The sequence below is a fragment of the Sorex araneus genome, chromosome X, assembly GCF_027595985.1.
Source record: "Sorex araneus isolate mSorAra2 chromosome X, mSorAra2.pri, whole genome shotgun sequence".
NCBI lineage: Eukaryota > Metazoa > Chordata > Mammalia > Eulipotyphla > Soricidae > Sorex > Sorex araneus.
In genome coordinates, this window is record NC_073313.1 from 182985732 (window position 1) to 183010042 (window position 24311).

General features: G+C 46.2%; 1 protein-coding gene across 1 annotated transcript in view; it reads right to left on the minus strand.

The window, feature by feature from the left end:
- Positions 1-23354, minus strand: part of TFCP2L1 (transcription factor CP2 like 1) — a 59182-nt gene extending 35828 nt beyond the window's left edge. The window contains exons 1-2 of the mRNA XM_004608149.2: positions 23293-23354; positions 18977-19128 (exon numbers count right to left, since the gene is read on the minus strand). Of these exons, the coding sequence (XP_004608206.2) occupies positions 18977-19128; positions 23293-23354 (214 nt within the window). The remainder of the gene's footprint in view (positions 1-18976; positions 19129-23292) is intronic.
- Between the last annotated feature and the right edge of the window lie 957 nt (positions 23355-24311).

Genomic DNA, 24311 nt, shown 5'->3' on the forward strand with positions numbered 1-24311 from the left:
ATTGTCAAAAGGGGCCAGGAAGACAATATGGGGGTAGGTGCTTGCCTTGAACATGGCCAGACCTTGGAACTGCATATGGTCCCCCGGCCATCACCGGTAATGATACCTGAGCCGGGAGTGATCCTGAGCACCAACGGGTATGGCCCAACCCTACCCCTACCCATGCCTCACCCCCCCATTAAAAAAAAATTGTCAGAGACAAGATTCACCAATATAAAGTACAATTAATTAGCTAATGTTTGAAGATAATCACACTATCAGCAGTCTCCCCACGCTATCCATATATCTCCGCACCCGAAGACATTAATAATATTTACTCATTACAGAGGGGCAAACCCTAATGTGGAAATGGAGAAACACTGGCAGTCCTACTGAATGCTCAAGGTTACCACCAGCAGCAAGCTGACAAATCACATCTGTTTCCCAACAGTAGCGGCCTGGGCACAATGTGACTTGTGCCTTACTCCTGTCTAGACATTCAGGCAAACCCAAACTGAGGGACAGTCAGCAGGCTACCTAAGCAGTAAAAAGTCTGAGGTCACCAGAGATGGGGGTGGATTGAGGGACAGGCTGGAGGGCTGAGGCATGACAAGTGCCCATAGGTTGCTGCCCTGGATTCTGAAACAGAGCAAGAGAGGGGCTGGAGAATCAGAAAACTACGAATAAAGACTACAGGAGCTGGAGTGATAGCACAGCAGGTAGGGCATTTGCCTGGCATGTGGCTAACCTGGGTTTGATTCCCAGTATCCCATATGGTCCCCCAAGCACCGCCAGGAGTGATTCCTGAGTGCATGAGCCAGGAGTAACCCCAGTGCATCACTGGGTGTGACCAAGTAGCACTGTCATCCCCTTGTTCATCAATTTGCTTGAGTGGGCACCAGTAACGTCTCCATTGTGAGACTTATTACTGTTTTTGGCATATCCAATATACCACAGGTAGCTTGCCAGGCTCTGCTGTGCGGGTGGGATACTCTCGGTAGCTTGCCAGGCTCTCCAAGAGGGACGGAGGAATCGAACACGGGTCGGCTGCGTGCAAGGCAAATGCCCCACCCACTGTGCTATCGCTCCAGTCCAGGGTGTGACCAAAAAGCAAAAAAATAAAAAACAAAGACTGTAGTCAAATTAATAGAATCAAACCAATAGAATGTTGGTTTTTTTTTCTTCAATATTTTGCTAAGATCAGATGTAATGTTAACAGTATGGGAAACTGGGTAAAAGGGATAAGGAGCTCTCAATTCTATTTCTGACACATTTCTTGACATCAAAACTTATTCTAGGGGCTGGAGTGATAGCACAGCGGGTAGGGCGTTTGCCTTGCACGCAGCCAACCTGGGTTCGATTCCCAGCATCCCATATGGTCCTCTGAGCACCTCCAGGAGTGATTCCTGAGTGCAGAGCCAGAAGTAACCCCTGTGCAACGCCGGGTGTGACCCCAAAAGCAAAAAAAGAATAAAAATAAAAAACTTATTCTATTCTCTCTGCCCTGCCCCTAAATTGCCCTGAATTCCCAAATTCCACCCAGCACTATGGAGAATAGATCTGATGGCCCCCAGCCCCCTGCCCCACGAGCACTGCTGACTAGCTCCTGGACCACGGGGCCCAAATAAGCAATTTTTAAAAAATTGTTTGATATGATAATAGTGTTTTATTGTGCTCAGTTATACCAATTAACATAAAATTCATTCATTTTGCAAGTTAAAACTCATTCATTCCCACTGCTGAAGGGAATGCTTATCTATTAAGATGAACAAGATGAAACTGCAGATTGACAGAGGGAGGGAGGGAGGGAGGAGAGAAAGATACAGACTTTGTGGGCAGTCACTGTCCAAGTAAGCGGGTCTTTCTGGTTCAACCCCACACACCCAAAGTCTCCACATTCCCCTAGTGCCCAGGACTTTAAGGAGAGTCAGCACCTATGGACCATCCTGGGGAACTGCTCTGTCCTAGATCTGCCCTGATTTACAGAGTAGATTGTACTGTGATAAAACTCCTTTTATAAAGCAAGACTAGATTGAAGTACCATACCGAGTGACCCAGGCAAAAGAGCACAGCCTCGCTGATCCTCGGTTTACCACCTACAGGCTACATCAGTGCTTCTCAAACTTTAAATCACTTATGTTCCACACCATACCTTGTGAAAATGCAGGTTCTCATTCACCTGCCTGCAAAAGACCAAGATTCTGCAACTCGAAGCTTTCAGGAGATGCCTGTCCATGGACCACATTTTCAGCAGCAAAATATTGTTGAGCTGAAACCTTGGGATACATATAAAACTACACTATTATCCCCTCCACATATATACAAAGGGCAAGCAGGGACCAATGTGGAGCAGTGGACCACTTCACATTGTTAAGTAGGTCATTTTAATAACCAAGAGAACTTGAATTTTCTTGACAAGAAACAAGATAAGTGGTTTTCCACATTTGCACTCCAAAAGTTTATGTAGACAGGATGGGAAGACAAGTCCAGTAACAGGGTACTCATCTTGCACATGGCCATCCCTGGTTTGATTACCCAGCACCGCCAGAGGTGATCCCTGAGCACAGGGCCAGGAATAAGCCCTAAGCTTTGCTGGTGTGACCCCCAAACCAAACAAAAGTTGATGAGCTGATGTAGAGCCAGCCTTCCTTCCTTCCTTCCTTCCTTCCTTCCTTCCTTCCTTCCTTCCTTCCTTCCTTCCTTCCTTCCTTCCTTCCTTCCTTCCTTCCTTCCTTCCTTCCTTCCTTCCTTCCTCCCTTCCTTCCCTTCCTCCCTCTCTCCCTCCCTCTCTCTCTCTTTCTTTCATTTTTTCTTTCATTCTTTCTTTCCTTTTAGGGTCACACCCGGCAATGTTCAAGAGTTACTCCTGGAGATGCTCATGGGACCATGCCAGGGATTGAACCTGGGCCAGCACATGCAAGACAAACTCCCTACATGGTTTACTATTGCTCCAGCCCCATGAAGAGGCCTTCTTTACCTGGAGTTAGTTATATACATTATTCATAGGGTCTCAACAATACATTTTATCCTAGGCCTATACCCTTGGCAAAGCAAGGGAATCACACACCCCAAGAATAGGGAAGGAAAGAGAGGTACCTCCAATCACCCCCCACACCCTGCTCTCTATCTACAGGCAGAAAAAACCTCCTGTTTGTTTTCTCCAACAGGCCCCTCAAGGATCCCCAAATAGTCATGGCAGACCTCTTCCAGCCCTAGTATTTCAATAATTTCTATGAATTTCCAGAGCAGGTAATGGTCTCTCCTGCCATTTGCGACTCACAGGGACTTCTAACCACCCAGATGGAAGCTTCCAAGGCATGGTCACAGGTTGGAGAATGGCAGAGAATGGCCAAGAATCACCCAAATTTGCCTGAGCACAGAGCACCTAGCTGGGCCCAGGACAGGTCCAAGCTGTAAGGCCAGAACCATGAATGGGGCAGGAGTCATGCTTTGCTTCCAAGGAGCCATCCTCTATTTCTGGAAGAAGTGGAGAACTGTAGTACCTTAAAGGCAACTTTCTCATACCTAAGTGTACCTAACTTCCGGTCACTGGGGGTTAATGGGAACACATCCTGGGCCCTCCCCTCCTGACAGTGCAGGAAGCACAGGAAATCCCGACATGATACCCAAAGACCTAGTATTTCCTTGGTCACTCCCAGAAATGACTCCAAGAGACCATCAGAAACCCACTATTCGTGCTCACAAGCCCATGGTGAGCGTGACCTCAGTTTTCCCTATCAACAAAAGGGGCTTGAATGAGATGCTCCAAAGGATGTTCCTGCATAGAACAATGTGAAATCAAAGCAGAAGGAAGGCAGGCCCTCAAATAAGTAAGTGAGTAAATAAGTAAAGGACATCTCAGAAGAAGGCAGTGCAATGTAGCTGGGTATATGGAAGCAGTGAGTGGTTTGGATGACACCCAGCAGCTTCAGGAAAGCCTAAAGTTGCCTATCAAGAAGATGCTAAAGGGAAGGATGGAGGGAGAAGCTGAAGTATAGAAGATGTGACTGAGCAAACTGAGACACGTGGGGAACTGCCGGACAGTGAGGAGAGAGCCTGTGAAAAACCTGTGAGCTTTACAGCAGGAAGACGATAAACTCCCCACAAAATCTTAAGAAATACAGGGTATTACAAATAGGATTTGAAAGAAAAAGGCTGGAGAAATAGGACAGAGGGTAAAGCACTTGCCTTACATGTGACTGACCCAGGTTTCAAAATCCCCCAGCACCCCATATGGTCCTCTGAGCCCTAACAGGAATGATCCCTAAATGCAGAGCTAGGAGAAAGCCCTGAGCAATGCTGGTCAGACGTGGCCCAAAACCTAATTATAATAATCATAATAATAATCATTGTCACTGTCATCCTGTTGCTCATTGATTTGCTCAATCGGGCACCAGTAATGTCTCTCATTGTGAGACTTATTGTTACTATTTTTGGTATATCAAATATGCCACAGGTAGCTTGCCAGGCTCTGCCGTGCGACGGGATACTCTCGGTAGCTTGCCAGACTCTCCGAGAGGGGCGGAGGAATTGAACACGGGTCGGCTGCGTGCAAGATGAATGCCCTACCGCTGTACTATCGCTCCAGCCCAATAATAATAATAATAATAATAATAATAATAAAACCAAGCCATCTCCTCCCAGAGCAGGCAACTGTCCCTTGTAGAAATGCAGAAAAAGAGCGAGATTCAAAAGTCTAAGCAGCTGGGGTCAGGGAGAGAGCACAGTGGGTAGGGCATCCTGCCTTGTACACAGCCAACCCAGGTTCCATCCCTGGCAACCCTCATGGCCCAAGCCTGCCAGGGTTCATGCCTAGAGTGAGCCTTGATCACCACTGGGCGTGGCCCCCAAACTGGGGTTGGGAGCAAGGTCTAGCAGAAACTCCTGAATTACACCTAAACTAGACCAAGAACACAACATGTAACTCGGCAGCCAAACAACAAAGGAGAGAACTTGCTGCTTAGACACAGAAAGAAGCTTCTCAGTGCATATGAAAACATTCAGCTTATACATCAAAACGTGGACTGTAACATACAGATGGCCCGAAGGCCAGGAAGATCAGCTCCCAGGAGAAAATAGATCCAGCACGTAGGTCGGTGGTTACAGTGTATGTGCGAAGACTCAGGGTCAATCCCTGACACAGCAGTAAAAAGAAAGTGGACTATGGTTTGAATCAGCGTTACTCAGCTTTTTTCTCACTGTGGCTCCCTTTCCTTCTTTCCTTCTTTCTTTCTTTCTTTCTTTCTTTCTTTCTTTCTTTCTTTCTTTCTTTCTTTCTTTCTTTCTTTCTTTCTTTCTTTCTTTCTTCTTTCTTTCTTTCTTTTTTCTTTTTTAAATTTTATTGAATCACCATGAGATAGTTACAAGCTTTCATGTTTGGATTACAATCTCACAATGATCAAACACCCATCCCTCCACCAGTGCACATTCCCCACCACCGATATCCCAGGTATACCCCCCCTTTCCCACCCTCCCCCTGCCTGCAAAAAAGCACAGAGAAATAACATCTGTACCTATATATTCATCGCAGCACTGTTCACAATAGCCAAAATCTGGAAACAACCCGAGTGCCCTAAAACAGATGACTGGTTAAAGAAACTTTGGTACACCTACACAATGGAATACTATAAAGCTGTCAGGAGAGATGAAGTCATGCAATTTGCTTATAAATGAATAGAAATGATGAGTATCATGCTCGGTGAAAAGAAAGGGATAGACATAGAATGACTGCACTCATTTGTGGAGTATAGAATAACATCACATGAGGCTGACACCCCAAAACAGTAGATACAAGGGCCAGGAGGATTACCCCATAGCTGGAAGACTGCTTCATGAGTGGAGGGGGGAAGGCAGATGGAATAGAGAAGGAATCACTAAGAAAATGATGGCTGGAAGAACCAGTAGGGATGGGAGATGCATGCCAAAAGTAGATAATGGACCAAACATGATGACCTCTCAGTGTCTGTGTTGCAAGCTATAATGCCCAAAAGAAGAGAGAGAGTAAGGGGAATATTGTCTGCTATGGAGGCAGGGGGAGAGTGGGAAAGATGGGTATACCTGAGATATTGGTGATGGGGAATGTGCACTGGTAGAGGGATGGGTGTTTGATCATTGTGAGATTGTAACCCAAACATGAAAGCTTGTAACTATCTCACAGTGATTCAATAAAATTAAAAAAAAAAAAAAGAAATCTTTTCTAGAATTAAAAAAAAAAAAAAGGGGGGTAAGGGAGGAGAGGTAGCTAGATTGAAGACTTGGTATTCAGCTTTTTCCAAGTGGTTCCTTCATGCCTACTGTTCCACTTGCAGCCTGCACAGAAGCCCAAGAAATTCATGTACTAAACTGTTTTCTGAGATTTGGCAGTGCAGCTCAGTGGTACAGGTGCTTGCCCAGCATATGTGAGACATATGGGTTCAACCCCCTACACCACAATACATCAATGTGTAGATAGGTCGTAGCACTGTTGTAGCACTGTTGTCCCGTTGTTCATCAATTTGCTTAAGGGGGCACCAGTAACGTCTCCATTGTGAAACTTGTTACTGTTTTTTTGGCATATCAAATACACCACAGGGAGCTTGCCAGGCTCTGCCATGAGGGCAGGATACTCTCAGTAGCTTGCTGGGTTCTTGGAGAGGAACGGAGGAATTGAACCTGGGTCAGCCACATGCAAGGCAAACGCCCTACCCGCTGTGCTATTGCTCCAATCCCTGTATAGATACGTAGACAGAATTCTGTCAAATTCTGAATTGGCAACTAAGAACTTTGAGGATCCTGTCCTACCATGGGTTAACTAACACTTAGAGACAGTAAATGACTAAACTTCACATCTTTCACAGGCAAATGGCACAATCCAGAGACCACCCCAAACACCTCCTCCACCGGGTTCTCACAGGCCTTTATGTGCAATGCCACAGTTCCCCGTCCCTCCAGAGTCAAACACCAGACAATGCGCACAGTCCTAAGCCAGTTTACTCTGACCGTTCATTCTTTCCCCAGCAAACCTCCGCAAAGGCTCTTGTCTATAACTCTCCCTTAATCCTGCCCCTGACTGATGAACTCTCAGCTTTGCCCTGTGCCCTGGCCCCTCCTCTGGGATCTCTCCAATTATCTCTCTGCCCACCCCCCCTCCACCCCCGTTCTGTTGACTTCACAGTACCTGGAAAATAATAAAACCTACGTGTATAGCAGGTCAGAACCATCCTCTGCATCATCGGGTTCCTGGGAGTTTGTGAGGGTTTGTGACCTTTGAAAGCTCAGGGGAGCAGGGTGATGGCAGATGTGATTCAAATCTGTTATGAAGGCCAGACAAATAGCACAGTGGGTAGGGCACTTGCCTTGCACGTGGCAAACCCGGGCTCAATCCCTGGCATCACACAGGGTCCTCTGAGCATTGCCACTACTGATCCCTGACCACAGAGCCAAAAGTAAGCTCAGAGCACTGCTGGGTGTAGCCCGAAGACCTAAAACCAACCCCCAAATTTGATTAATTTGATTTGATTCAATAGCCAACCTCCAAACCTATAAGACATCAGTTGTTTCTTCTCTTTAATTCTTATTGAGGCCTGTTTCACTCAACATGGTGACTGAGGCTGCACTTATTCTCACTGAAGCTTTAATATTCATACTTGCCAATATAGTTTTCAGAAAATAGACGTCACATGCATAGTCACATAGGCAGAGCTGGGGGTTTGGGGAGGCCTGCAGAGCTGGGAATCAAACTTGCAAGGCATGTGCTCTGCCACTTAAGCCAGGCTCCGGCCCCCAGAAAATATGGTTATAATTTAAACAAATATGACATTTCAAATTCATTGGGATAATTTTTTTCATTAGTCCATGACCAAAACATAATTGATATTCTGACATGATCAGGAAGTGACCTAGACTAAAAAATTTTTTTAAATTTGGAAAAATAAAAAATAATAATTTTTTCTTTCTTCCATGTTTCTTCCGCTAGTATCTGGAATTCTTGACAATTAGCTATTGAATTTTCTTCGCTGGTGTTATCATTTCTTTCCTATTACTGTTCAGATATAATTTTAAAAGATCACCGTCAGGGGCTGGAGCGATAGCATAGTGGGTAGGGTGTTTGCCTTGCATGCGGCTGATCAGGGTTCGATTCCCAGCATCCCATATGGTCTCCTGAACACCACCAGGAGTAATTCCTGAGTGCAGAACCAGGAGTAACCCCTATGCATTGCCTGGTGTGAGGCAAAAAGAAAAAAGAAAAAAAAAATCACCGTTAGCCACTAGACCCCTTCTACCCTTGCTTCCTTTCCTTACTCTCTTCTCCCTCCTTTGCAATCTGTTTTGTTATCAATAGCCAATTTATTCTCATTTTGTCTTTTCCATTCATCTGCTTTGTTTCCTTATATTGCATTCATAGGTGAAATCTCCCAATCATTTGTCTTTCTCCTTCTGATTTATTTTGCCTCACCTAATCTTCTCAAGTCCTTTCCAATTTGTGGTGAATGGTAGCATTTCATGATATATATACATACATACATATATATATATATACACACATACATACATACATATGCACTTTAATCCAATCATCTATCAATGTACATTTCAGTTGTTTCCATGAATTTGTCACTGTGAATTATATTGCATTAAACATTGGGGTGTACCTAAAGCTCATCAAGCTAATGACTTCATATTCTGTGGATAGATACCCAAACACCAAATGATTGGATCTTATGGTAGCACTATTTTTCAGCGATCAGAAAAAGCTCCATAGTGTTTTCCAGAATGTCTGCACCAATTTAGTTCCCATCAATAGTATCCAAGGGCTCCTTTTTCCCCATAGCCTCACCAACATTTGTTGACTCATATCAATGTGAGTCATCCTCATGGATATAAGATGTCTCACATCCCAAGTGTCTCATGGGAGTTTTGTCTTGCCTTTCCCTTATAAATTATCATGTGCATTTTTCACATGCCCATTAGGCACCTGTGTGTGCTCTTCAAAGAAGCATCCATTTAGATCTTCTGCCTGTTTGTAAATCTGGGGTTTGATTTTGTTGTTGTTCAGTTGCAGGAACAACCCTTAGAAAGCAAACCTTTATCAGCTAGAGGATATACAAATATCTTCATCCACTCATTCTAGAAATGTTTTCTTTTACTGTACAGAAGATTTTTACTCGATGGTGATCCCTATTGTTGTTTGCTTTTATTTCCCCATTGTAAGGGTCAAGTTCCCCCAAAATCACCTCTAACACTAATTTGTAACAAATCACTTCTGTGATTCAACCTGTCTTATGGCTTCAGGTTTTATAATCCTACAGGCAAAAGCGTAAAAAAAAATTATGAATTAAACATTCAATATTGGGGCTGGAGGGGCTGGAGTGATAGCACAGCGGGTAGGGCGTTTGCCTTGCACGCGGCCGACCCGGGTTCGAATCCCAGCATCCCATATGGTCCCCTGAGCACCGCCAGGAGTAATTCCTGAGTGCAGAGCCAGGAGTAACCCCTGTGCATCGCCGGGTGTGACCCAAAAAGCAAAAAAAAAAATATATATATATATATATTGGGGCTGGAGATATATAGCACAGTGGGTAGGGTGTTTGTAAACATGCAGCAGACTTAGGTTTTGATTCCCCGGCATCATATATGGTCTCTTACACACCACGAGGAGTAATACCTGCATGCAGAGCCAGGAGTAACCCCTGAGCATCACTTGGTGTTGCAAAAAAACCAAGCCAAAACACAAACAAAATCCCACAAAACAGTACAACTTCATCACAGGCAATATGGTAACAGCTATCAAAATGCTATGCTAGCAATTTTTTTTTTTGTAGAAATTTATCCTGAAAGTAATCTCACTACTGCTTAAGCACCTAGTTAAAAAAAATTTTTTAATGGAAGCAAGTCCATCAAGAGAAAAACCTTTACAATATCCATCCAACAGATAAATGCAACCAGTAAAGATCAGTTTTGCTTTGTTTTGAATGTTCCCACATGAAAAGACTTTGGAGATATTGTCTGGAGGAAAAAAAGGTTGCTAAAGAGGATTCAGGAACTATTTTATTTCTCATAAGAGAAAAGAGACTCAGACATTCCTATAAGTATGTGTATGTATTTACATAACACGTGGGTTAATATATGCTGAAAAAAAATCTAAGAAAAGGAATTATGGGAAGATTTCTATTCTCTATAGTTTGGCAGTTCTGTTTTATAAGTATATGCATCTTTCTCAGAAAAACAAAAAATGTTGCAAATGCATTTTTTTTCTTTAAACTAATGTATTTAAAGGTCATTTAGTTTACTCAGTTTATATTCCCAAACTCCAAGCTAAAAATTAATCTGGAAAAGAAAACTTCAGCTACAGAGAAAAGATAACCAACCAAGTAACTAATCCCTTTGCTTCATTCCTTAAATTCAAAGCCACAGATATAATTAGGGAGCCGGGGAAAACATAACCATAAAAATCACCAGCCATTTATTACTCACTTTATTTTCAAGACAACCCCCACCAAATGAAGCTGTCCTGATTCCACAGACAAGAAAACAAGACTCTAGAGATTAAGGGGTTTCCCCAGAGCAGAAGCTGATTTTAGAAGAAAAAAAAATCGGCTAGCTGCCTTTCAGTTTTAGTTTAGGAGCAAAGACACCCCTGGAGCTTTTATCTTTTGAATTCCCCAGGGTCTTTGTCTACAGAAAGCATGTGCCTGTGGGGTTGGGTCTGGGTGGGACAGGCACAACTGATTGGGACTTTTTTTTTTCTCCAGGGAGTATTTTCTCCTTGCTCCATGGTCCTCTCCTCTAGCAAATGTCATTCATATACCTTCCATCTGGGCTGCACCGGGAGTATCAGACAGACACCGCTCATGATCGCCAAGCTATCATCTTGCCCCTCAGAAGTACCAGGGGAAGAGTCTGAAACTCCCTTTGTAGGTGTCTTTAAGAGTCCTCCCTCCCAGCTAAGTCCCTCCATTAGCACATCTTTGATCAACCACTCCCCAGGCCCGCCTGACTAAGGGCTATGGAAAGGAGAATCTATTTGACCTCGATAGGCTGTAGCAAGGAGAATCTAGCTCGCTGCGCCTAGATCAACAGCTAGAAAAAGTAGGAATAGTAGCAGAATTATTCATAAGCAATTATCAGAAAATGTTTCATAAACTTTTCCCATTCAGCTGTGTTATTAAACACTGTGGTTCACAAAGATTTGTTACAGACATTTAACATTCCAACACCAATCCCACCCTGTCACCTTCCCCCCACCAGTCTCCATTTTCCCAATCACCCCGCAAGTTTGCCCCTCCCCCCCCCCATAGCAAGCCCACAGTAATTTATTTTACATTGCTTGTTACCACTAAATGGTTAACGGAATGATGAAAAAATATTTCTGTAGAAGAAAGTTTGTGAAAATTGTTGTTTCTCACCCCGGGGACATTATGTCCTTGTGTGAGGGTTTACTAAGCTGTTATTGCAAGATAAACCTTCTGTGTTTTTGTTAGTTGAGGTTGGTTGGCTTCTGTGTTACATCCCCATTAAATTCTATAATACTAAAGTATCACAGGTATCATCCAACAGATTGATTTTCCAAATAGTCATCCCCAATACAATTCACATGGAAGAGTCCTCATACTGGGGCTGGAGTGATAGCATAGCGGGCAGGGTGTTTGCCTTGCACTCGGCCGACCCAGGTTCGATTCCCAGCATCCCATATGGTCCCCTGAGCACTGCCGGGGTAATTCCTGAGTGCAGAGCCAGGAGTGACCCCTGTGCATCGCCGGGTGTTACCCAAAAAGAAAAAAAAAAAGAGTCCTCATACAGCAGGTAGGGCATTTGCTTTACAAGGGCTAACCAGGGTTCAATAGCCAGCACCCTATATGGTCTCCTGAGCAACACTAGGAGTGATGAGCACTGCTGGGTATGGCGCACACACACACACACACACACACACACACACACATCAGTCTGGATCAAGGACTTTTCTTAGACTGGTTGGTGGCTCAAGAGTGGCTCAGTGGTAGCATGCCTACCTTCCATGTGTGAAGCCTTGGGTTCAATCCCCACTCAAGAGTTCTGGGCTTTTGGCGTCATGATTTGAAAGATGGCATTTTAATACCCATTGGACTGGAATGATAGCACAACAGGTAGGGTGTTTGCGGCCGACCTGGGTTGATTCCTCTGTCCCTCTCAGAGAGCCCAGCAAGCTACCGAGAGTATCCTGCCCGCACAGCAGAGCCTGGCAAGCTACCTGAGCTACCCATGGCGTATTTGATATGCCAAAAACCATAACAAGTCTCACAATGGAGATGTTACTGGTGCCCACTCGAGCAAATTGATGAACAACGGGATGACAGTGCTATAGGTAAATTCTCCTTGGTGTTATGTCTATTTTCTAATCTCTGAGGAGATAAAGAGCAAACAAAAAAAAAAAGGGAAAAAGTGTTTTTTTAACTGTCCCCAAATTACCATCTTTCCTTTTATTTACTTATTTATTTTAATAAGTTAATTAATTAATTAATTTTAATAGGATCCTCAACCTGACGGTGTAGGTCCCACAATTTGGTGCTCAGTCTAATGGTCGGGGCCCACCCTGAAGTGTTCAGGGGCCCATGCAGTACCAGGGAATAAATTTAATCTTTTAATTCTAAGAGGTACAATTCTTAGTTTTAGGTGCAACCCTGACTTATTTAATCTTTGAGTTAGAAAAACAGATAAAATAGTAAGAATTTTCAAATTCTAACCTGATGATCTTGTTGACTTTAAAAATAAGAGAAATTTATGTCCATTTCATTAATAATGGCAAATACATGGTGCACTTATAAGTGCCACACACTGTTTTCAGCACTCTATATGCACTAAATCATTTTATCCAGATATTAGCTCCCATGTTTAGGCATCTTATTTTCCTCTGGCTTGCAGATGAAGAATTGGAGACACAGAGAGGTTAAGTGACTTGCACAGGTGGCTGCCCTGTGGCTCAGCCTTAGTGAGGCGGTTGGAGATCCTGGCCATCTGGTCTACTGCTCCAGCCGTATCAATCACATACCTCCAAACCCTAACTATCCTGAACTACACAGGATTCTATTTAACAGCACCCCCAAACCCCATACCACCAACACACACCCTTGCCCTTTTTTCCCCTCACTATAACTTTCTTTTTATATGATTGTTTATTTATTTTATTTTTGCTTTTGGGGTCACACCCGACAATGCACAGGGGTTACTCCTGGCTCTGCACCCAGGAATTATTCCTGGCAGTGCACAGGGGACCATATTGGGATGCTGGGAATCGAACCCGGGTCGGCCTCAAAGCAAACGCCCTACCCGCTGTGCTATTGCTCCAGCCCCACTATCATTTTCTTTCCAAAGGAGTGGGAAGAGTTTGTCTTTTTGGGGGGTGGGGGGAGTTTGGTTTTTTTTTTTTTTTTTGCATTAATGAATTAAAGACAGAATCCTGTAAAACCCAAAACTCGGTTAACAATAAGATGTAAGAGTTGCCTTTGTAGGAAATAGCAAAGCTTTCTCCATAACAAGCCATTCTTATAACCTTGTTTCTTATCTCAAAGCAAGGAATTCTGCACACAGATTGCCTGGGGTACTTTTTTCTACTTCCCCACCACCACCCATCTCATCCCTCCCCTCTGGCTCCAGCCTGGAGGAAAGATGGATCCTCAGTGACCTTTGGCCAACTAGCAAAGCTCCAGGCAGCAGCTTGCCTCCTTCTGGCCTCAGGAGGCTATTTCAGACTAGGAGACACTTTTGTTTTCACCAGATCTGAAATTAGCCTTTGGGCTTGATGATAGGATGACAATATGTAAGAGATTTGGTGTCCAGAGCACATGATAGCAAAGCACCGGTTAGCGCTACACAAAAACATCTGAGGGTTTGAGTGACTTTCCAGTGTACAAATCCCTTCCACGTTTCAGAGAACTTTAACACATCATTACGAGAGGACATCAGATGAACTTTTTTTTTTAATTTAAATTTATTTATTTTTTAATTAGTGAGTCACAGTGAGGGTACAGTTACAGATTCACACATTTTCGTGCTTGTTTTTCCCTCATGCAATGTTTGAGAGCCCATCCCTCCACCAGTGTCCATTCTCCACCACCAATGAACCCAGTATCCCTCCCACCCCCCCAATCCCATCTCCCCCACCCCACCCCGCCTCTGTGGCGGGGCATTCCAATTTGATATCTCTCTTTCCTTTTGAGTGTTGGGTTTGCAATAGGGGTATTGAGTGGTCATCCTGTTCAGTCTCTAGTCTACTTTCAGCACGCATCTCCCTTCCTGTGCAGGATCTCCAATCACATTTTACTGGGTGTTCCCTTCTCTATCTGGGGTGACTTTCCCCCAGCGTGTATAAGATGAACTCTTGCAACTATAATAAACGTCATAAAACCAATGCAAAAAACATTAAATGCTAAATAATAAACTTTATCATTGAGGCTGGAAGAAGGGCGCTTACCTTGCACCCCATTGGCTGTATTTGATTCCTGGCACCACATAGAGCCCCAGAGCCCGCCAGAAGGGCTCCCTGGGCACAGAGCCAGAAGTGAGCCCTCAGCACTGCTGGGTATGGCCCCCAAACAAAATAGAAAATAAAATTTAAAAAATTTTAAATAAACTATAATAAAATGAAATGTTTGAGAGTTAAACTATTTTTTTAAAAAACAGAATCAATGCCTCTCTTTGTGTCATAAATATAGGTTACTTCAAATAAGGTATACTCTTTCAAATAAGCTATCAGTAGAGGATTACTGATGACAGTGATAAAGGGACAGAAGCAGAGAGAGAAGAAAAATAAAATGAAAATAAAAGAAATCTTGTCAGGTCAGAGGCAGAGATCAAAAACTGGAGTGCTTATTTTGTATGTAGGAGCCCTGGTTTGAACCTTAGCACCAAATGGTCCCATGAGCACTGTCAGAAGAGCACCCACATCGCGTATGGCTCCATCCAAAATATAAAAGAAACCATGTTTATTCTTTAAATATTCTGCATATTTATGGGGTACCTACTATAAAGTAAAACTACCACCTTAATCTGGGGATATAGTATTTTTTTTTTTTTTTTTTTTTTTTTTTTTTTTGCTTTTTGGGTCACACCTGGCGATGCACAGGGGTTACTCCTGGCTCTGCACTCAGGAATCACCCCTGGCCGTGCTCAGGGGACCATATGGGATGCTGGGATTTGAACCCGGGTCGGCCGCGTGCAAGGCAAATGCCCTACCCGCTGTGCTATCTCTCCAGCCCCAAGGGGGATATAGTATTTTTTAAAAAATAGAGCTCTTGGCCTGGAGTGACAGCACAGCGGGTAGGGTGTTTGTCTTGCATGCAGCTGACCTAGGTTCGATTCCCAGAATCCCATATGGTTCCCTGAGCCCTGCCAGGGGTGGTTCCTGAGTGCAGAGCCAGGAGTGACCCCTTTGCATCGCTGGGTGTGAATCAAAAAGAAAAAAAAATAGAGCTCTTGTTCTATTATGAGAAAAAGACACTACAATAATTATTGTAATTTCTCCTAGCAGTTATGACAATATTCTGTCCAAAATAACAAGAATAGTGAAATAATATGCAGACATCTAAAAATAATATCAAAGAGGTTTTAATAGTAAGTGATATTACAAGAACTGTGTTTAACAAAGGCCAAAATTAATTTTATGAAGCTTGGGTCAGAGCAATAAATAGTACAGCAGGTAGGGCATTTGCCTTGCATGAGGCTAGCCCAGTGTCAATCCCTGGACTCCTAAACATTGCCAAGGGTAATTTGTGAGGTAAGAGTAAGCCCTGAGCATCACCAAATGTGACCCCAAAACCAAAACAATATTTTTTTAAAACATATGACTTCACCAATGTTTATAAAAAGGTAGAGAATGTCTGTAAAATACATCTATAAAAATAAATGGTAGTGGGCCAGAGAGATAATATAGCGGGTAGGAGCTTGATTTGCACATGGTCAACCTAGGTTCGATCCCCAGCATCTCATATGAGAGAGACAACCTCCCACCAGGAATAATCTCTGAGCTCACAGATAGGAGTGAGTCCTGAGCACCACTAGTGTGCCCCCTCCCTCCTCCCACATACACATGCCACATACACAAAGTGATTGAGAGAATGCCTTATAAGAATTATGAAAGCACTTCTATTCTCAAACAGGGAACCTATTTCACAGGCCCAATAGTTTACAATAATTTGTTTAATGAGAAACAGTAAGAATTAATGAATATGAGAGGTGCAGGACAACCACCTACACAATTAGCTTCTTGACTAATGTCTTGAACACTGTGTTTCCAAATGTTCAAGAGTTATGTTTTAAATCAATGAGAATTAACTAAACTATACAATGACAACAGATAGTTAGAAAAATAAGTAAATGTTGGACTGGAGAGATGTAGTACAGGGGTGAGCCCTGTACTATTCTGGCCCTTTTCTGGCAGGTGGTGGACCCTAACTGAATCCTCAACACCGTGATCTGATGCCCAAACATATAGCAGGGATCCCTGAGCACAGAGTCAGGAGCAAGTCCAGAGCATAGCTGGATGTGGCAGGGAAGGAAAGCAAAGCGGAAGGGGAAAAGGAAAGTGAAAAGAAAATAAAAGGCGAGGAAAGGAAAGGAGGGGAAGGGAGAGGGAGGGAAAATTCCTGATTCCTGAGTATAGACCAGGAGTCAGCCCTGAGCACTGCTAAGTGTGGGCCAGAAAACAAAACAAAACAGAATATGAAGAAGGTGTAAAACCAATCAATCACCACTACATTGCAATTCCCCTGTAATGAGGTGCAAGGCTCCAGAAACCATTGTGACCCCAGGGCCCTCCTCCACCCTGATTTTAGAGTGTCCATGAGGGGGAAGGGGTGGAGAGGGAAGGGGAGGGAAGCTCTATAGTAAAGCTGGGAAATATACACATATATCTTGTTGGTCTAAAATACATAATCCACTGAAAATGTATCAAAAAGCTTTGTAACTGTATCTCATGGTGATTCAATAAAGATAAAAGAATAAATAAAATACATAATCCTTAATAGTATAATTAAATTATTGATCACTAGGTGTCCCCCAGAAGTCCAAATGCATTTCAATTTAAAATTTAGAAACCATTAAACAAAATCGCAGTTACTAGGCTGATTTGAGTATAGGCAGGCATAGGCATAAAGGAAAAAACATTCTAAAGACCAAATATTTGACCATAGGCGTTTAAGACACATTTATACACAGAAAAACAATCATGACATATATTCCACATCACAAAGATATTTTTATAAAATAAACCACAAATAATATATGCAATTAACATAGTTGAATGGCCATCAACCAACCATATATGCCAGCTACATGGGTGGTAATCTTCGTATATGTTATGCTCTTACAACAATTAAGATGTAAACTTTCTAACAGGCAAGTGCACAAAGAATAAAAAAAAAGATGAGGCCAGAACAATAAATAGTATAGCATGTAGGGCGCTTGACCTGGGATCAATCCTCAGCATCCCGAATGGTCCCCCAAGCACTGCCAGGAATAATTCCTGAGTGCTGGGTGTGGCATAAAAAAATTATATATATATATATACAAAGAGAATGTAAATCACCACTACATTGCAATCTCCCTGCAATGGGGTACAAGGCTTCACAAACCGCTGTGACCCCAGGACCCTCTTCTGCTTTTGGCATTCGAAACAGAGGGTCCTCCTCCACCCTGATGCTATGAGGTGGCCCAGGAAGGAAGTGCACTAGACAGAGAGGCACAGACCACAAAAGCACCATCCCTCAGGACACCGACCCACAGGCCCTGAGTGGGAATCAGCAGCTGAACAGTCATTATCATGCCGCCACCTCACACACCTGCATTCTTCCCAGCGTCACACAATTCTGCTTCTCATTTTACACAGGGACCCACGGAGGCCCAGGGAAACTGGAAAGGCGGCTCAGAGCCACGGAGCGGGGAAAGCGCTGCCACTGAAATCCAAACTCCACAGCCCGAGTTGTCTCTCTCAGAACATGGTGAGAGGATTTTGTCCCTGCTGCCACAATGGCCTTCTGTCTTGGCACGAACGGAATTCAGCCCCTCTTATGTGTCAGAACAGGACCTAGCTTCCCACCTCTGCCTGCTGCAGCTTGGGAAAGAAGAGCAGCCAAGCACTGGCAGGACAGTTCGACGGGCTGGGGCGCAGGCTTTGCGCACACAAGGCTCGGGTTCCGTTCCCTAGCCCTGCATATATGGTCCTCCAAGCAGCACCAGGAGTGACCCCCGAGCAGGGAGTAGCCCCAGAGCACCACCAGGTAGAGCCCAAAGTCAAAAAAAAAGGGTGGGGGGAGGAAGAGCAGCTTAGAATACTGAAGGGAGTATTCTGTGTCCAGGAAGGACACAGTCAGTGGACCTCGGTCGCGAGTCATTACAACTTTATATGGCTGCCAATCACTGATCATTTGCTCTGTCAAGCTACCGTGGAAATGTGAACTTTATTACCCACAGTTGGCCTGAGTAACAAAATACTCATGAACGCATGAGTTCATTATGTCCCTTTTTAGGTCAGGTTTTTCAGTTTGGGGCCCACACCTGGCGGTGCCCAGGACTTACTGCTGGCTCTGTGTTCAGGGACCACTCCTGGTGGGGCTCAGAGGACCCTAGCATTCGGGGAACAATCTGGGGTTGGCAAAATGCAAGGCAAGTGCATTTAGCTCTCTGGCCCTTAGTAATTTTTGTCTCTTTTTGGGTCACAGCCAGCGATGCTCAGGGATTACTCCTGGCTCTACACTCAGGAATAATCCTGGCAGTACTTAGGGAACCATATGGGGTGCTGGGGATCAAAACTGGGTCGGCCTTTTGCAAAGCAAACACCCTACCCACTCTTTTTTTTTCCCCCTCCAGAAGACAGTGAGGCTCAGAGAGTTCTCCTGGCTAGGAAGACAAACCTGCCCCAAGCCCACCTCTCCCCACTCGGTGACCAGGGAAGAAGGCCCAGATGGCCATGGGTCCTGCTCCAGGGAGTCCCCCAACTCCTTCCAGCAATCGCTGCCCTCCCCCCACCCCACCCCATTCTCGCCACTACCTTGGTTCAGGTAGGTCAAGGTCTCTTCATGAAGCTTCACGGCGGGAGAAGTAGCTGCGCACAGCACATACTGCAGGGGGGGCAGGCGGGCTTCATTCTCGGGGGACAGCTGGGGCTCTTCTTGCTTGAAGATGGGCAGGGCGAGCACATCGCTGCAACACACAGGAGGGAGGATCAGGAGTCTGTTTGCAAAGATGGAGCCAGTGGCAGAGGGGGCTTCGGGCCCCAGCGAGTGCAGCGGGTTAGCTGGGCATCTGATACTTCTTACCTCCCATCACAAAACCCTGAGATGTGGGCACAGAGCGGAAACCAATGCTTGGAGACTCTCCTTTCACTCAGAGGCCTCAAGAGTCTCTCAACAAGTCATCAAAGAGGAAGAAACGCAACCAAATCTAATATTCACGAATTGGGCCACAGTGGTCATGCAGCGGGCAAGAAGGTTGCCTTGCACTCGGCTAACACGGGTTGGGTCCCCCCCGCCCCCAAGTCACCAGGAGTGATCCAGGAATACAAGAGCCAGGAGTAAACCCTGACCACAACTAGGTGTGGCCCAGAAAACAGAAAGTAAAAAGTTAATATCCTTGAATGACAGAAATATTAGAGAAAGGGATTCGCGGCCAACAAGGGTCCTATATATGCAAGAGTATTTCTCCTGCATTCAGACACCGCACATGAAAGTCTTGCTGGTAAGGTTAAGGACTGGAACCCAAAACTGAGTTTTGAGCCGCAATTCAGACCCCTTCCACCCTGCCCTCAGGGTTCTGCCAACTATTCAAACGCAGTAGCTCTCCTGTCAGCTCACACAACTTATGACACTCGCTAGGCAATTCTTTCAAAAACAAAACCGAACCACCTGACCCATAAACCCTATTTTAAGGGTCATTGATAGCTCCTAAACACAAAACAGGGACAGATCTTTGTTTCAATTCCAGAAAGAAAGAGGTGGCCAAACATTCTCTTCCTCTTCCTCCACACAAAATCCCCCTATCAGATCCCCAAATTCAGCCCCACATTAGCTGGTGACCAGAGAACTTATTTCTAGTTGCTTTTTTTTTTTTTTAAATGCCCTTGAAGGGGAAAGAAATCCCTGTGAACAAGCAGTCTCTGTGCAGCAGAGATTTGCCTAAGACCTCTCAAGTCAGAGCGGCACAGGAACAGGTGCCCCCCAAGTGCCCACACCCATATCTTGATGACCCTCCTCCCTCCCTGTGCCGGCTGATGAATCAGATTTGCTGACCCCACTTCATTCTATAAACAGCAGAGTCGCTGGAACAAATTGTTCCTCATACAACACAATAAACGAGTGTCTCTAAAGCAAAACCTGCACACACCCCAACAATATCTAACCAGTGCTCGGAAGGGAAGGTCTGGCTCGGGCAGCACCTGCAGCCCCCTCCCCCAGGCGGCGTCGCCCCTGCCACCCTCCACTGCTCTCCTGGCTCCTCCACACCCTCTTTCTTTCCTTTTTTTTTTTTTAAACCAAACTAGGCATATTCCCAGTTGAAGTGTATATCTAGGAACACTGGAGAAGTAAGCAGGCCTGCTCACCTCGGCATTGCATAATTTTATGTTTGCCCAGACCATGTTAAGTTAATAATCCATGGGCTTCTGCCTTCAAGTTAAAAAAAAAAAGGGGGGGGTGGGGGCAGGGAAGGATGGTGGGTAAGAACCATCACTCAACAGTAACTCGTTTCAAGCCTGGCATCCTTATTTGCCAAGAAATAAAAGTCACGAGAACATCAAACAGAGGAAGGGAAGGAGGGAGGAAAGTCACTCTGTGATTTGGACCATGCTTTTGGACCATGCAACCTGCAGAAGTTTTGAGAGAGGCAGGGGCATCCAAAACTAAAATACAAAAACCAAGAGAAAGAACAAGCCAGTCAGTGGCCCCGGGAGACCGACTCACTGACCCCCCCACCTTGGCCTTTAATAAAGCTGATTTCTACCAGAGCAAAAACCACAGCTTCCAAAAAGCAACGTATTTTTTCTCTTTCTACAAAGATGATTTCTTTTTTCCAAATTTGGGGCCACACCTGGCCATGTCACCCAAGGCACACAAAATGCCCTACCTGCTATACTATCTCTCTGGCCCCTTCTAGAAAGGAGAGCTTTTATAAAGAGCATGCACCAGGGCCAGACAGATAGTATAGAGGATTAAAGCGTTTCAAGTGACCCACCCCGGTTTGATCTCCCAGCACTACATATGATCACCAGGGGCCATCAAGAGTTATCCCTAAGCACCACGGGGTGTGGCAAGGATTAAAATGTCTCTCAGTCCGTCATCCCAAAATGATCCCAGAAACCAGGAAACCTTCCTTGGCGCCTTTCCTGCAATTCCCATGCCCTTCCTCACTTACTGCAAAACCCAAATCCTAAAAACACATTCTATGAAGGTTCCAGGATATGGCTCGATCATAGAGACATGCCTTGCTCCATTTGTGAGGGAGGTCCTGGGTTCAATCCCATGCACAGACACACATCTTCTACCCCACACCCCCAAGTTACCTAGTGTTCTACAAATTTCCCTGTTGGTGGTCAGTGGCACTCTAGCAAAGACAACACTCAGGCAAGGAGAGAATTATTCGCTAATGGATGACATTTTAGGCAACCAGGAAGTTTTCAATATACTTACTCACCACTCAGGGTCACCTTCAAATTCATTTAAAAGTATGGCAAGCAACATAATTGACAGACACCAACTAAAATTTGGATCAAACTACAACTACGGGGCCAGAGAGCTAGTACAGTGGGGTAAGGCACTGTCAGCATACACCCGAAGCAGCTTGCTCCCCAACAACACATATGGTCCTTCTGAACACAGCCTGGAGTGATCCATGAGCATAGTCAGGAGTAAACCCTGAGCACTGCCGGGTGTGGCCCCAAAACAAAGAACAAACTGTACAACTATAACTTCCGCACAATAAAAATGCATTCAATCGAAGTGTTTTGGGTTTTTTTTTTTTTATTATGAATGAAAATCTACAGAGGATTAACATCTGTCTAGTGGGCCCCAGGGGGCAGCTTCCAGGAATCCTTGACCCCAAATTTATGTCATCTCCTTACTACTATTCTGGCCCATGAATAAAGAACAGAACCCACATCAGTTAAGCCAAATTCATTCCCTTGCCTTCTAAAAGGGTCATGTCTGCAGGGAGAGCAAACACCCATCAAAGGCCAGGATTACGAATACCTTGTACTACTAAATCTGAACGGGAACGCCTTGAAACCAAAAGAAAAAAAAAAAAACTGAAAGTAGTCCGGGCAACTCTCAGTTTGCAGCTGTCATTGGCTGCAACTCCCTAGGCCTCACAATCCACTTTCTCTGAGCCTATACCAAATGCCCTTTGGGTGAAATTAGGCACATTTCACAAACTGACTAGGATGGAAATAAAGACAGGTTAAAGCTGGTTCAGACGGGTTCAGAAAGTGAAATGACTGCCCATTAGTACCCGGCTTGCTGCAGAACTGGGTGTGCGTGTGCGTGTGCGTGTGCGTGTGCGTGTGTGTGTGTGTGTGTGTGTGTGTGTGTGTGTATGTGTAGGGGGGTGTGGAAATAATAATGATAATCCTTCAGGAACTGAAGCGAACGGTGGCAGGGGTCCTACTTCCTAAAAGGCAGAGAACTTTGCAAAAAGAGGCCAGACTTACGTTTCCCTCTGAAGAGCACTAGTCAAATCCCTGCAGAAGAAGAAAGAGTTCCATCAAGGGCAATAAACGGACAAGCCTCCGACACACGTTAAGACCACCAGCTGGAGCGCGGGGTGAGGCGGGGTGGGGGGATGGGGGTGCCACGAATCCTTGGGGACCCCGCCCGCCGCCCACCCGCGCCCGGAGTGGTGGAGCGCGGGTGTGCCAAGGCCACTCTCTCGCCCCTCGGCCCGACCTAGGGCACCGGGGCGGGCGCGCGGCTTACAGAGGGACCCGGGACGAGAGGGGCAAAGAGCAGGACTGCACGTTCACCGGGACGCGCCGGGGGGCAGGAAGTTTCCGTCCACGCACCGGGGCCGTGAGAACAGAGACCGACCCGGGAGGCTGCGGCCGGCAGGTGCGAGCAGTGCGCCCGGCTGCGGGGTGGTCCAGGGAGGAGCCGTCGTGGGGGGCGGCAGGGTCGGGAAGCCCGGCGACGAGGGGGTCCGCGCGTCGGGTCCCTCGAGCCCCAGCGGGGGCTAAGGGCGGGTCTGGATGGTCGTGCGCCCCGAGGCCGGCCGGCCTGTGCGACTCTCTAGTCCGCGGGTCCCGGACGCCCCGCCGCGCCGCGCGCGTCCGCGGCTGCTGGTTGCCGGGACCCCCCATCCCGGGGGCAGCTGGGCTCTTACCGCAGGTAGCTGCCCGAGTTGTGCTGGTTGTAGTGCTCGGGCTGCGTGTGCCAGAACAGCATGGCTGGAGCGCTCCGAGCCCGCCCCGGGGACGCCGCCCGCAGCACCTGGCGCCGTCACCTGCAAGTCGCACTCGCCCCGCCGCCGGCGCTTTTATAGCGGCGCGGGAGGGGCGGGGCCTCGGCCGGACACGCCCTCGGGTGGCCCGGCTGCTGGGTGGCTCCCGGGCGGCGGGCGCACCTGGCTGACCTGCACGGGCGCGCCCTTCCCGGGCCAGACAACGCCTCCCCGGCCTCTGGCCAGACCCTTTCCTCCCGCCCCCCCAGGGGGTCGGGCCTGCGCCACACGTCCACCGCTTCATGCACCTTCCTCTGAGCCTGGGCTTGGTGCGTGCATAAGGCTGCACCAAGGTTGGGGAGAGACACCACTCTGAGCCTGGATGTCAAGGATCAGTCCCAGGCATCCTCTACCTTGACCTTGCTTTTTTCTTTCCCTTCCCTCCCCTCCCCTTCCCTTCCCTCCCCTCCCCTTCCCTCCCCTCCCCTCCCCTCTCCTCCCCTCCGCTCCCCTCCATTCCCTTCCCTCCCCTCTCCCCTCCCCCCTCCCCTCCCTCCTCCCCTCCCTCCTCCCCTCCCCCCTCCCCTCCCCTCCCTTCCCCCTTTCCTCCCCCCTCCCCTCTCCCCTCCCCTCCCCTCCCTTTCCCTTCCCTTCCCTTCCCTTCCCTTCCCTTCCCTTCCCTTCCCTTCCCTTCCGTTCCCTTCCCTTCCCTTCCCTTGCCTTCCCTTCCCCCTCCCCTCCCCTCACCTCCCCCTCCCTCCCTCCCTCCCTCCCTCCCTCCCTCCCTCCCTCCCTTCTTTCTTTCTTTCTTTCTTTCTTTCTTTCTTTCTTTCTTTCTTTCTTTCTTTCTTTCTTTCTTTCTTTCTTTCTTTCTTTCTTTCTTTCTTTCTTTCTTTCTTTCTTTTATTTCTTTCTTTCTCACTCTTTCTCTCCCTGCCACCCCCCCCCCTCTCTCCCCCGTT